Source organism: Cyclopterus lumpus, chromosome 22 (genome assembly GCF_009769545.1).
Source record: "Cyclopterus lumpus isolate fCycLum1 chromosome 22, fCycLum1.pri, whole genome shotgun sequence".
Classification (NCBI taxonomy): domain Eukaryota; kingdom Metazoa; phylum Chordata; class Actinopteri; order Perciformes; family Cyclopteridae; genus Cyclopterus; species Cyclopterus lumpus.
In genome coordinates this window covers 9,930,331-9,942,741 of record NC_046987.1, presented here as the reverse complement: position 1 = coordinate 9,942,741, position 12,411 = coordinate 9,930,331, and the positions used below count along the sequence as shown (strand labels likewise).

The following is a 12,411-nucleotide window of genomic DNA, read 5'->3' as shown; positions in this document are numbered from 1 at the left end:
TTCGGAGCGTCCGGGCGCGTAAATACGCACACATAATCAGTCTGATCCCGAAAGAAAAAACACTTATTTTCCTCCAGTTTACTGTTATATTCAACCCACTTCTCCAACGGTTAATGTACTGGTCTTGTTGACTTGCTCAAGGTTTACAAATACCTTGTATTTATTTTTACTTTAAGTTGTTTTACAATATAGTGTATTTAGTTGGAAAGAATCTCCTCCAAAATTACAATAAACGATGGCGTTATTCTCAGCAAAAAAAAGAAGAAGGTGGAGAGGAGAGGGGCGGTGTTTATTGACTGACAGTGGCAGTAATGGCACCACACTGCGGTATATAAACGGGGAGGGACGTCAACCCCCCCTCACTCGGAGTCACTGTGCGCTGATGCTCCGCCACATGCTCGCATCACTGTCGGCAACACAAGTCTCGCATCAGCACAGCAAACTCAAACCACATCTGACCGGAACGATGGATGGCCATCATAAAGACCGCAGACAGACTCACTTGTGGATATTGACGTTACTGATATTTGTCTAACCTCCAGCACTGGATAACCTTTTTTTCCCGACTTCTTCTTCTGGATACGGCTTGTGGAGCTGGATCTTGTCCTACAAGCTTTTGGAAGGAGGATTATATTTATTCTGATCACTTTATTTGTCTTCACTCCGTTTTCCCCATCACCATTTGGAATAGGAGCGTTTTTATTGGAGGACAAACTGAATTGTTAAGGATACGCACATCAAACTCTAAAGAATGGCCGTTTGGTTCACCTTTGTCCTCGCAATAGTTGTAATTTTATTTACTCAGGTAGCTTGTGTGTTTTTTGTATCTCTGTAAATTGGAAATGCATTATTTTAGAAACGAAAGTTGCAGTATTCTGTTGTGCTCACTTTTTGTATCCTTTTAGGTTCTGGGATCAGGCGTGTTCGAGATAGATCTCCATCACTTTCAGAATACTAAAGGTTTGCTGGCAAATGGACTTAGTTGCAGCATGACGGGCTGCAGGACTTATTTCAGGGTTTGTTTGAAGAACTTCCAGACGGTGGTGACTCCTGGAGACTGTTTATTTGGCAAAGTCACCACACCTGTTCTGGGCACCGACTCCTTCAGCATCCAGCAGGACGCCCGGCTGCGTCTGCCGCTCAACTTCACCTGGCCGGTAAGAGCACCTGTCCGCCGCTTGTCCTCTGGCTTTCAACACTCTGGTGCTGAAACCAACCGCATGTTCGCACGAAATTCTAAATAGTTTTTGGTAATTTATTGAAGAGAAAAAAAACTGCCAGTGACAAAAACGGTGCCAAATATATATATATATATATATATATATATATATATATATATATATATATATATATATATATATATCAAATATTGTAAATGTTGGATCTTTTTGGCGAATTGAAATAAATAATAATAAATAAAACTATTTCATCATGTTTTGAACCCTTACATCAGTATTTCAGAGAAGTACCGAATTAAATATATATTTGTTATTTATTTGTAAATCAAATTGATCTATTTCCTCTTGTGTCCCCACAGGGTGCTTTCTCATTAGTTATTGAAGCCCGGTATTCTCCTGCAGCGGACCTACCTGGAGGTGAGGAGACGTGCACTGCCTGTCCGCCACTAGAGGGAGACACGCCGTGTGTCGCCTCATTGACTTAACTATTCCACATTTCATTAATAACCCTCACTTAACGTTCTGGCAAAGGCATCTGGCATTTTCAACGTCATGGTTGCGTGTTTGCTAGGATGCCTTATGAGTCACACGACAATTCTACACAATCAAATCTCTCCAACACAATTGCACTTCCCCTGTTTTATTTTGGGCATGCATGGGAAAGTGTAGTCCTGAGAGAGAATATGAAGCCTTGCCAAAAATCCCATGACAGCCTTTTCCTGGATTTTACACCTTTTTTTTGTTAGGTCCTTCAGAACGAGGCAATAATGAGGAAGATGACATTTCAATGTACATAGTGTGTATTGTAACATAAATCACTAAACGAATAATTGTTAAACTGTTTCTGCTTTACACTTATCATGACGTGTCTGCCGCTCTGTTCCTCACAGATACCACCAACCCTGAATTCTTGATTAGTTCTTTTGCCATCCAAAGACAGTTGGGAATAGGGCATGAGTGGTCCCAGCATGTGCCGAGGGGGACGCAGACGGAGCTAAGGTACTCATACCGGTTCATCTGCAATGAACATTACTACGGGGACACTTGTTCCAAAATATGCGCTCCGAGAGACGACCTTTTTGGCCACTACACCTGCACGCCTGACGGGCAAATAGCCTGTCTACCGGGATGGACGGGAGAATACTGCCAAGAACGTAAGCACGAGTAAAGACACCATGTGGACACTTACTTTCCTTTGTGTGCGATTAAAGGTCACAATGCATATTTTTTAGGCGGCGCAGTCACAATAAGATAAACGTTTACAGAACGCGATGTAAAGAAAGACATTGTGTAATTTAAGAAACGATGGCGGGGAAGCTGTTTTATTCTTCCTCAAACGTTCAGCTAAATAAGCTGCAAAGTGATGAATGCCATATTGGATATATTTCCAGAATCGGTCTAAATAACGTTCAGAGCGTCAATGTCTAAATGGCCTGTTACATCATCACAGGTGTGTTGTTTTTTTTGGACAAGAGGAGCTGTCGGGGTGAAATTTGACGACACACTTTCTCTGTGGGCGCGTGCGGTTTAATCCAGGGCGGTGGTCGCCCAGCAGCGCGCGCCGGGGTTAATCGCGGCATTATCGCCCGCCACGCGCCACTAAATTGTGGTCTCTATTGTTAAAGCGGTGTAGGGCAGCAGCTGCAAACGGGACTCGAGCTGCCCACCGAGAACAATGAGACAGCTGTCCCGCTTTCTTTTTTTTTTTGGAGAACAAGCATCTGCTCCGCACTAAACAGCCGTTTAACACCACACGAGCGTGCGCATGTCTCAGTGTCACACACACACACAGCACAGAGCCGGCGCGGCCAATCATTTCCCATGACATGTTCAGGTAACAGGTTTTATGGTGCGAAGAAAACGCATTTATATTGGTATTAACATATTTCTTGTTGGAAGCTTGTTATAATTGCTCATTTAGAAACCTAAACATCCATGTTTTATTTCAGCAATCTGTCTCGAAGGGTGCAACGAATGGAATGGAAACTGCACACTACCTGGAGAGTGCAAGTGAGTGATTCACTTATAATCATATTTAAATGTGTATTTCTGTTCATTGGCATCAGGGATCCACAAACAGCTAAAACACAATAATAAACATGTACAACGACTGCGGAAATAATAGCTTCAGTAAAAGCAGATCAACTAATAAATACTCTATGTGTGCCTCATTAACTAAAGTGTAACACTGTATTTGACTTTGATGATGTATTTTTTGGTCTTTCTGTTTTAAATCATCTCTAGGATTATCTCTAGGATTATGACATAGAGGATGAAAAGATTACAGTGTGCAAATAATGTATTTCTCTCATTAGGTATTCTCACTGTGCTCAAGAGAAAAATAAGTAGGCCTACCGGGACAGAACCTGAGTGTTAATTTGTGTGTGAGCCAACGGTCACGTTGTCCTGTTTATGTGTGTACAGATGCAGAGAAGGCTGGCAGGGACTCTTTTGTGATGTGTGTAAACTCCATCCATCCTGTAAACATGGTACCTGTATAGAGCCGTGGCAGTGCACCTGCAAGGAGGGCTGGGGAGGCATCTTTTGTGACCAAGGTGTGTAACGACCTCTTTGTACTCTGTAAATAAAAGAATGCTGCTTCAAAAGCGTGCCTTCTGTTTTGGTTCCATGAGTAACGTTTTCACCCATTTGATTTTGCAGATCTGAACTACTGCACCCATCACAAACCCTGTGTCAACGGGGCCACGTGTATGAACACAGGCCAGGGCAGTTACACTTGCACCTGTATGCCTGGCTTCAACGGGGTTAACTGTGACTTGGAGGTCAGGGAGTGTGACAGCCAGCCCTGTCGCAATGGAGGCCAGTGCCTGGTGAGTCCGGATGTCTCTCTCCCTCCTTTCCCACAACACAGGCTTTCCTGTTTTTGTTGTTGCCTCACTCTATCTGCTAGTCCAGGAGGATGCTATCGATTGTCAAGTCAGTAGATGACCCAGTTCACAGAGTGTGTACTGTAAATAGAATTCAAACTAAGGATAATGGGGTTCGTCGGGGCAGTCGTGAACAGGATGTGATAAAGAAAACATCTGACAGGGAGCTTTTTGATAAACTTGATATCTTTTTCCTCTGCAGGACTCTAAGAACGGCTATAGGTGTGCGTGTCCACAGGGGTTTGAAGGGACGCACTGTGAACACAGGATGCTGACCTGTGTAGATACACCCTGCTTCCATGGTGGCAAATGCAGAGAGCGGGATAATGGAAACACTTATATATGCGAGTGTCTAGCAGGTTACACTGGACTAAACTGTGAGAGGAAAGTGGATAAATGTACCTCACTGCAATGCACCAATGGTAATGCATCATTATCACTACATGAAAGACAATTCTTATATTTCCGTATATTTATATATATATTTATATCTGAAAATGAGGCAGGCTTCTATAATGTCCTTTTGTTTTGCATAGGTGGACATTGTGTGATCCACGGTAACCTCCGACTGTGCAGCTGTCGCTCAGGCTTCACAGGTCTGCGCTGTGAGATCAACATCAACGAGTGTGCCAGGAGCCCCTGTGCAAACGGCTCCACCTGCATTGACCGCATCAATGACTACACCTGCACCTGCCCCCCAGGGTACACAGGCCGCCACTGCGAAAAGCCAACAGACCGCTGTGTCTCCCAACCCTGCCTGAACGGTGGGACCTGCACCACTGGAGCCAAAGGCCAGCCTATCTGCATCTGCCCTGCCCATTACAGCGGCCCCCAGTGCCAGTCCAACGCTGTGCCTTTACCCAACACCCCCAGGCCAAACATAGGCTGGGAGTCTGGGGACAAGTTGAGCTTGGCAGCCATCTGCTTGGGCGTCGGCCTGGTGGCTGTTCTGGTGCTTCTCTGCATGGCCGTGGTATTAATACGTCACGTCAAGAAGCAGAGAAACAAGGAGCCGGACTCAGAGACCATGAACAACCTCTCCAAGGTTGACTTTCAGAAAGAGAACCTCATCTCTACTCTAGAGCTCAAGAACACCAATAAAAAGGTGGATTTGGAGGTGGACTGTCCCAGGGAAAAGCCTAATCACAAATACATCAACCACTACCACCTGGACTATAAAACCTCCACCGGGTACAAGGATGAACTGTCCCTTTTGGACAAAGATGAAAACTGTGAAAAGACAATAGAAGAAAAAAAGCATTTGAGTCGAATGTATAGGTAAGGGGTTGAATTCTCCTATTATGGTCATGTTTCCGTTACTGTGTGGTGTGTTGTTGTTTTTTTACCAGAAAGATTTGAATATGATGATTAGAGGATGAGTTCACTGACAATAATGTGAGACATTTTGTTTTGGTGCTCAGTAACTAACATGGTGTATCTTCACTCCACAGAGAAAGGCCAGAGTGTAGAATATCAACAATATGTTCTTCTAGTGATTCAATGTACCAGTCTGTCTTTTTAATAGCCGAGGAGAAAAATGAATGCATCATTGCAACCGAGGTAAGTTTTTTCATAATGCATCTAATTACTTGTTTGTTTTTTCTCGTTAGAGCATGATCTTCTGTATTAACCAGACCACATTTTAAGCTTTTTCAATCTTATTCTTTTTCAGGTATAATTAATGGAAATTATTATTCACTGTCAACATTGGCTTTCTTGTGGACTGTTTACAAGTGTGGAGAGACTGGGATCTATTTAAATTCAAGTTGCTGCTTTGAAAACTTGATAACTGGATGGAGCCGGTGTGCTCCTCGAAATCAAAAGAACTAAAGCTATAATCTCGGTGAGAATGTAAAGACTGTAAAGACTACAAATAATCAGCAAATCTTACTTGTGGATGCGCCTTCGATGTTTTTGACCCTCGTCAGCTCATGTCCAAGTTCATCCACGGGCAACATACCAAGATGATTATGCCTGCGTGTTGTTTAGAGGACTATCTTGATGTTCTTCTCTCCACCTTATTGCAGTAATCAGCAATCAACAAATCAACTTGCTGCCAACAAGCCTGTGGAAGGAGCAATCCTTTTCTATTTTTTTTGTGGCCTGCAATGCTCTATGCAAACAAAAAGCATTGAGCTTAATCAGAAAGGGACAAAAACTACTGAAAACGGTTCATTTTTGAAGGATATAGGGTTATCTAATGTGTAAATCCATTTTTTGTATGAAGAATGTATGCAGCCTAGATCACAAAGCCTTATATATGTGTTTAAAACCGTGTGCCCCGCCTTATCTTGAGTCCTTTGCACAGCAATATGAATATATCAAAAGATGCAATATCCTATAGCGCCATGCAGGGAAACTCATGATTTGGCCTTGTTTGGCCTCGTTATGCAAAGTGATTATCGTACCAAGGACGCCTTCAAAGGAAATTACTAAACCATTAATGTTATTGTGTAAGATTAGAATTTCATTAGTAATTTAAGCATATGAAGCACTGATCATTCTCCTTCTGTGTTTTATAAGATTATTTTGTATATACTGTATATTTATATGTTGGGATTAGAAGTATGGATTGTACATCTGTTTTTAAGTTGATGCCCAGATTTATTTTTAAAGTGTCGTTTTTTAAAGTGGTGTTTTATTTGTATTATTTTTTTGTTATAAAAAGAAACAATGAACACATATCTGGTACACTGTTTGTTTTTATTGGTCTTCGGTGGTCGAGTGTACATGTGGTCCAATAGAGATCCTAATTTAAATGTGTAAATCATCTCAACATTTTATTTGTGACAGTCATATTTGGCCTTGTAGCATTTCTAATGACTGTCCATGACGCCTGTGTTAGTGTGATCATTGTGCAAGACGGAAAAAGGCTTCCCAAGAAAAAAGATACCTATTTAAAAAGAAACATCTGTGAATGCAAATAAAGGGTCCTTGTGGTCTTTCTTCAGTACGCAACTGCTCCTCTGAACTGCTATTGTGTTTTTGAACATCGCAGAAAAACAAAGCAGACTAGATATGATGTTTTGTTGGTGATAAGCTATCTCTTATGGCTGCGAGCTGAGAGGTGAAGAGAGATGTGAGGAACTCAATAACACTCCACAAATGCTTGCCCGCATGTGTCAGTGAGGAAATCTGCATATGGCCTTTCACTACTGAGCCCAGCAAACAGAGGCCCCTCAACCCAGTCGCTGACAAGCCCCCATGAGGCCGACGACCACAACAACCCAACCCGATGACACTGTCACTTTGAACTTGCATTTTATTTGCTTGAACTCCTTCAGCTGATAATAAAACATTGGTTTTAAGTCTCAAGAGTGAATCAATGTCTGTCACAACCACGTGGGGGCAGTAGGCTTTGTGTGAAGTTCCAAGAAAAGAGTTTATTTCACAACTTAACTCATCTAATAGCATGCACAGCAAGTGAATGGCAGAGGACAATGATCTCAAGTCGTCAACCATACGTGTTCAGCCTGTGCGGGCACACCAATGTTCTGCTCCGGCCTGTCTACAAACATAATGAGCTTAAGAGAGCACGTATGTAACAATCCCAGCTATTTATAGGTACTGCGATTACCCCACTGGACTATTTCAGCTTGACACTTTACAATGTTTTGTGATGAACAAAACATTTCTGTCATGTCACATGTGAAAGAAAAAGAAAGAATTGTGGACATTTTGTGACCGGGTTGTGATCCGTCAGTTCAAAGTAGAACCTGTTTTGTTTTTGTTTTTGTACTGTTTGTGCAGCTGCCAGTCGGGTCTGAAGACGGTGAGGGTTTTCCCACATTCACTGGTGTGAGAGGCTACAACTGATTGGTTTATCAGTCAGCTAAGCCCGCCCCTCTGCTGATTTAATTGGTCGAAACCGTTTCACTCTGACGCGTTCCGAACAACAAATACACGTGTGTTTACGTCAGCAAGAGAAACGCACATTGTGTCCAAACGGTGTTTCTGATAATAGCTTAATAACAGACTCGACGCTTTCTATATAACTGCACCAAGATTAGGATTTAGGAAGTCTTTATAATAGCAACTCTCAGATGTCTTGGAATGTATAGGACGATATAAACAAGAGAGGAAATAGAGGAGAGCAGCTACTTGTGGACAGAAGTGTCTCGTTTTTCAATGAAACCTCAGGACAATATTAAGGAAAAGGGCAACCTGTGGATATTTGGATATGGCTCCTTAATCTGGAAACCTGATTTTGCATACAAGATGAGCAAAGTTGGCTTTATCAAAGGATACAAGAGGCGCTTCTGGCAAGGAGATACATATTATCGAGGGGACAAGGAAAAAGTGAGATTTGTTGCCACATTAGTTTGTAATTATATTGTTTTGCTCTCCAATTGATTCAAATATTTTCTGATGATTTTAGTCGTTTATTTATTATTTTTTCTGTTTATCATGTATTCTTTTTTCACTGCCCGTGTCCTTGCTCTCCACAGCCAGCTAGAGTGGCCACACTAGTAGAGGATCAGGAGGTAAGTATCCGTCATGTAGTCATTTGAATACTGCATGCAGTATATATACAGCATGCAGTATATATTGAATATATGTCTATATTCCTGCCATTACCAGTATGTAAAAATCTATTTCAAAAGTGGTAAATATAATTTTAACCCAAGGCCCAATGAACTTGAGACAGTTTTCAAATATACAATTTTACAGCATCCCCAATATATTCCCTACAGTCTTGCACATGGGGAGTGGCCTACGAGGTGACGGACTCCCAGATTGATGACTCCCTTCAATACCTAAACATGAGGGAAGTTGTGTTGGGGGGTTACATCACAGAGACGGTGGAGTTCATCCCTAAGGAGAAGGACCAGGGGGCTCTGTTGGCCCTCGTCTACATTGCTACTTCTGACAACGCCATCTTCCTCGGTCCGGCCTCAGACAAGGAGATTGCCGCCCAGATTGCCACCTGTAGAGGGAATACGGGCCACAATATTGAATACCTGGTTCGTCTGGCAGAGTTCATGAGGCGGTACTGTCCAGAGGTAGAGGACGAGCATCTCTTTTCTATTGAAGCGGCAGTTCGGAACATTTTCCATGACTGTGGAGGGATCGAACCCCCTGACCAAAAGTCTGTTCTGCCGGGCACTACATAAGCAGCATAAGGCACTCCTTAGTACTTCTTCAAACAATTGTTCATCTTTTAATTACTGGGTGAAAGGGAAATTAGTTTTTTATGATTTGCTTTAAAGGAAAATTAAGCAGTGGTGACATTTTCTGTGGCTTAGCTTTTAGGTTGTAACAAAGCCTCACAGAGTTATGACCTTTTGAGCTTCTGACTTTAAGTTTTTCAATGGTTGAAGACAGAACATTTGTACTGTGTACATTCATACATTCTAATGATAACACTGAAATCGGCATGAAGCGAATGGTGTTTAGTTTTCCGTGGCTCAAATCTCATATGTATTCACGTTTACCGTCAAATGCACTTCCTCATGCTCCCTCTTCGTGTGACTGAGGAATGTACAGCTTGAGGTTCTCAGAGGAAATGCTGACTGTTCCTCAGAGACTGCACAAACCTACTAGCGTTTCAATATATTTTACACTGCATTGTACTCATGCATTTACTCTGAAACATGTTTACTTTGGATGTTTTCTAGACACATCGCGGGTGCTTGGTTATACAAACGTTTTTCTTTTATGATACCAGGATTGCCATCCAGGCACAGTGATGGCTCCGTCTTTTAAAAACTCCTGTTGTGGGAGTAGGGTTTCTTTCTCTGTCTGGACTTTGATCACGTTACAATAACATGTGCACATGCCAGACTTTAAAAATAATTGTTCCAACCATGGATAAACTTGCCCACATTTTAAGCAGCACAGATACTGTATGTATCTCTGTGGCACCCTGTTCTACTTTCCTGGAAATCACCCCAGAAGTAGGTCAAAGGTTTGATCTGTGTGAGAGAGAGAGAGAGAGAGAGAGAGAGAGTGAGAGAGAGAGAGCACAGGGACATCAAGATCAACAGGAGCTCTCGTGTACAGAACATGTCCTGATGAAAGACATGGACAAGTCAAGTCTCCTGAGATGGACATGTTACTATCCTGTCATTGCCTATCTAGAGCTGTATCCAGTGGTTGTCCTTTTTTATGAAACAAGGGTACCACTGATATATGAAATAGACATTTATGGCTCCTGCTGTTGCTAAACCACCACTGAATATATGTTCTTAGTGCCGTCTGACACAGAGTGTTTTGTTTTCAATCAAACTAATCAAATCCAGAATGACAGCGATGAGTCAACACACATGTTTGTCTGTGGATTCCGATAACATAACATGGTATGATGTGGTACATGTGCAAACATGCACCGCAAACCACCAACAAAGATATCTGACTCAGTGCATCTGGTGTACGCTTTGTCTGCCGGTCCAAACTCTACATTGTATTTTTTCTGAGTCGCCAGTAAAGCTATTCACTAAGTAGATACATGAACAGATAATGTATTAATAGATTTGTTATACAAATCTGTTTCTGATTTAACAAGACTGTTAGCACGAGGTTCAATTCATTTATTTTGATAATTTTCATCCCTTCCCTATATGGCAATGCCAATCCTCTCCACCCAGACATATTGGTACAAAGTCACAGCAATTACAGTCTGAGTCAAAACTCCAATGAGTCATCGTCAGCAGTTCCAACTGTACGGAAAACATTGCCACTCCTTAAGGGTTGTTTTAAATGTGGTTAAGTAGACTGAAACAAACATTTATTTTTCTACTTGCAATGAAAGTTCAATAATGTTGCATTAGAGCATTTTGATTTACAGCTCAGTCGGACACTTCTCATTTGGAGTTATAACAATAACGATAAGTTAATCAATAAAGGCCCTTACAACACTGTTAGGGCTCTTTGGAGACGTGCAGAGGGAATTTGAAACCCTGGAGTCAGAGGATGCTCTTTCACAAAGAGCAAAACATTTCCACACCACTATTATTTGTGCATTAGCATTGAATATACTATGAAACAACATCAAATTACATTATACTCTGCATCAAATAGCAGTGTACAATACATATACATGGATGCACTGTGCATCAATACCATTACCCTTCCTGAGGTCACTTGCTCTCCAGGAAAAGATGTCATCCATTATCCTCTGAACAAAAACGCACACTGATAATGAGGAACACACACAATAACCGCAAAGTGGAGGTTGAGGTCACGTCCTGAGGAAGCGCTTTTAGCCTATTACGACCCCAAATAGTGGTCACACATCCCCAAAAAACATTTTTTCTACTGATGCTTTTCGGAGCTCCCACCTGCATGCTAATGTGTATCTAGCCTGAACCCTGACCCCTGACCTCGGCTTGGTCAGTGCAGGGCTGAAGGTCACCCTGGAAGTGTGTTAAAGAGAAAGTGATTGGGCCACTAATGGAGTCCATCCGCTTTAGAGCCCTAGCCCTCTTATATTGGGAGGTCAACTCTGTCTGCTGAGTGTCACCTCACCCCTCGCTGGGTTCCTGCCAGTGGACGTGACGTGCTGCAGTCATGGAGGCCACTTCATCACAAGAGGAAGACAGTCCATTAAAAAGGCACAAACAATGGCTAATGATTTGGCAGTAAACCACATGCTTTCTCTGAACCCTCTATCAATCAACAGAATAGAAACAGAAACTAATGTTCCTCCATACATTATATTTTTTACTTTAAAGGGTCACTTTGGTATTTTTTTAACCTGAACCCTATTTCTCATGTTTTTGTGTCTCAGTGTTGCCATACAGACTTTAATAGTAGACAAGCACGTTTAATCAACATCGGTTGACGATGAGGAGTTACCCTTTGTGCGTTCTGACTGCTTAGATCAAAAGACTGAATCTGGCTTGTGGTTTGGACATGAGCTGCTACACATCTTGTTTGACAAAGAATACAATTTAGTCTCATCCATCATTTCGCTATAATAAACACCATAAACACCATTCTTTAATCCAATCATCATTGGCAATGGTTGATGTTCTCTTCTCATTTATTCTCATTTAAACAGAACATGACTCACACCCGCTGGATCTTTTAATTCAATCTGCTTGGAGCAGGACTGGGGACTGAACCGGGCTTGACAAAATTAAATCTGAAGCCAGAGAGCTGCCGCCTGCTTCATTAGCCTGCTCTATCCCCGAGGAATGGCACTTTTGCTGCTCATAATTTAATTTCCTTAATCTCTTTAACACTCAAACCTACCACAGCTGCCTGCGCCTTGCCAAGGGGTGTCAGGCCCTGAGGGGAAATGGCTCCGAGATCATCTGTGAGTTAACCTTTTATCTTAAAATGAACTTAAATTATTAATAACAAAATAATTCAGAGCTGCCAAATCTCACGGTTTCGCCGTG

The 12,411-nt window shown here is 42.1% G+C and overlaps 2 protein-coding genes across 3 annotated transcripts; both read left to right on the top strand.

The window, feature by feature from the left end:
- The first annotated feature begins 361 nt into the window (after window positions 1-361).
- Window positions 362-6,694, top strand: LOC117751069 (delta-like protein 4). Of its 2 annotated transcripts, XR_004611846.1 has the most exons (12): window positions 362-805; window positions 906-1,157; window positions 1,538-1,595; window positions 2,069-2,332; window positions 3,128-3,188; window positions 3,603-3,733; window positions 3,840-4,009; window positions 4,269-4,488; window positions 4,603-5,344; window positions 5,518-5,626; window positions 5,739-5,909; window positions 6,094-6,694. XR_004611846.1 is itself a non-coding variant. In XM_034562576.1 (11 exons), the coding sequence occupies exons 1-11, from the start codon at window positions 752-754 to the stop codon at window positions 5,742-5,744; spliced, it is 2,067 nt and encodes a 688-aa protein (XP_034418467.1). In that variant the 5' UTR covers window positions 362-751; the 3' UTR covers window positions 5,745-6,694. The 2 variants fall into 2 exon arrangements, 1 of the variants encoding a protein (XP_034418467.1); XM_034562576.1 differs by having other exon boundaries at window positions 5,739-6,694.
- A 1,307-nt stretch (window positions 6,695-8,001) lies between these two features.
- LOC117725454 (glutathione-specific gamma-glutamylcyclotransferase 1-like) lies at window positions 8,002-11,984 on the top strand. The gene is made up of 3 exons (XM_034525632.1): window positions 8,002-8,365; window positions 8,515-8,550; window positions 8,761-11,984. The coding sequence occupies exons 1-3, from the start codon at window positions 8,195-8,197 to the stop codon at window positions 9,178-9,180; spliced, it is 627 nt and encodes a 208-aa protein (XP_034381523.1). The 5' UTR covers window positions 8,002-8,194; the 3' UTR covers window positions 9,181-11,984.
- The last annotated feature ends 427 nt before the right edge of the window (window positions 11,985-12,411 follow it).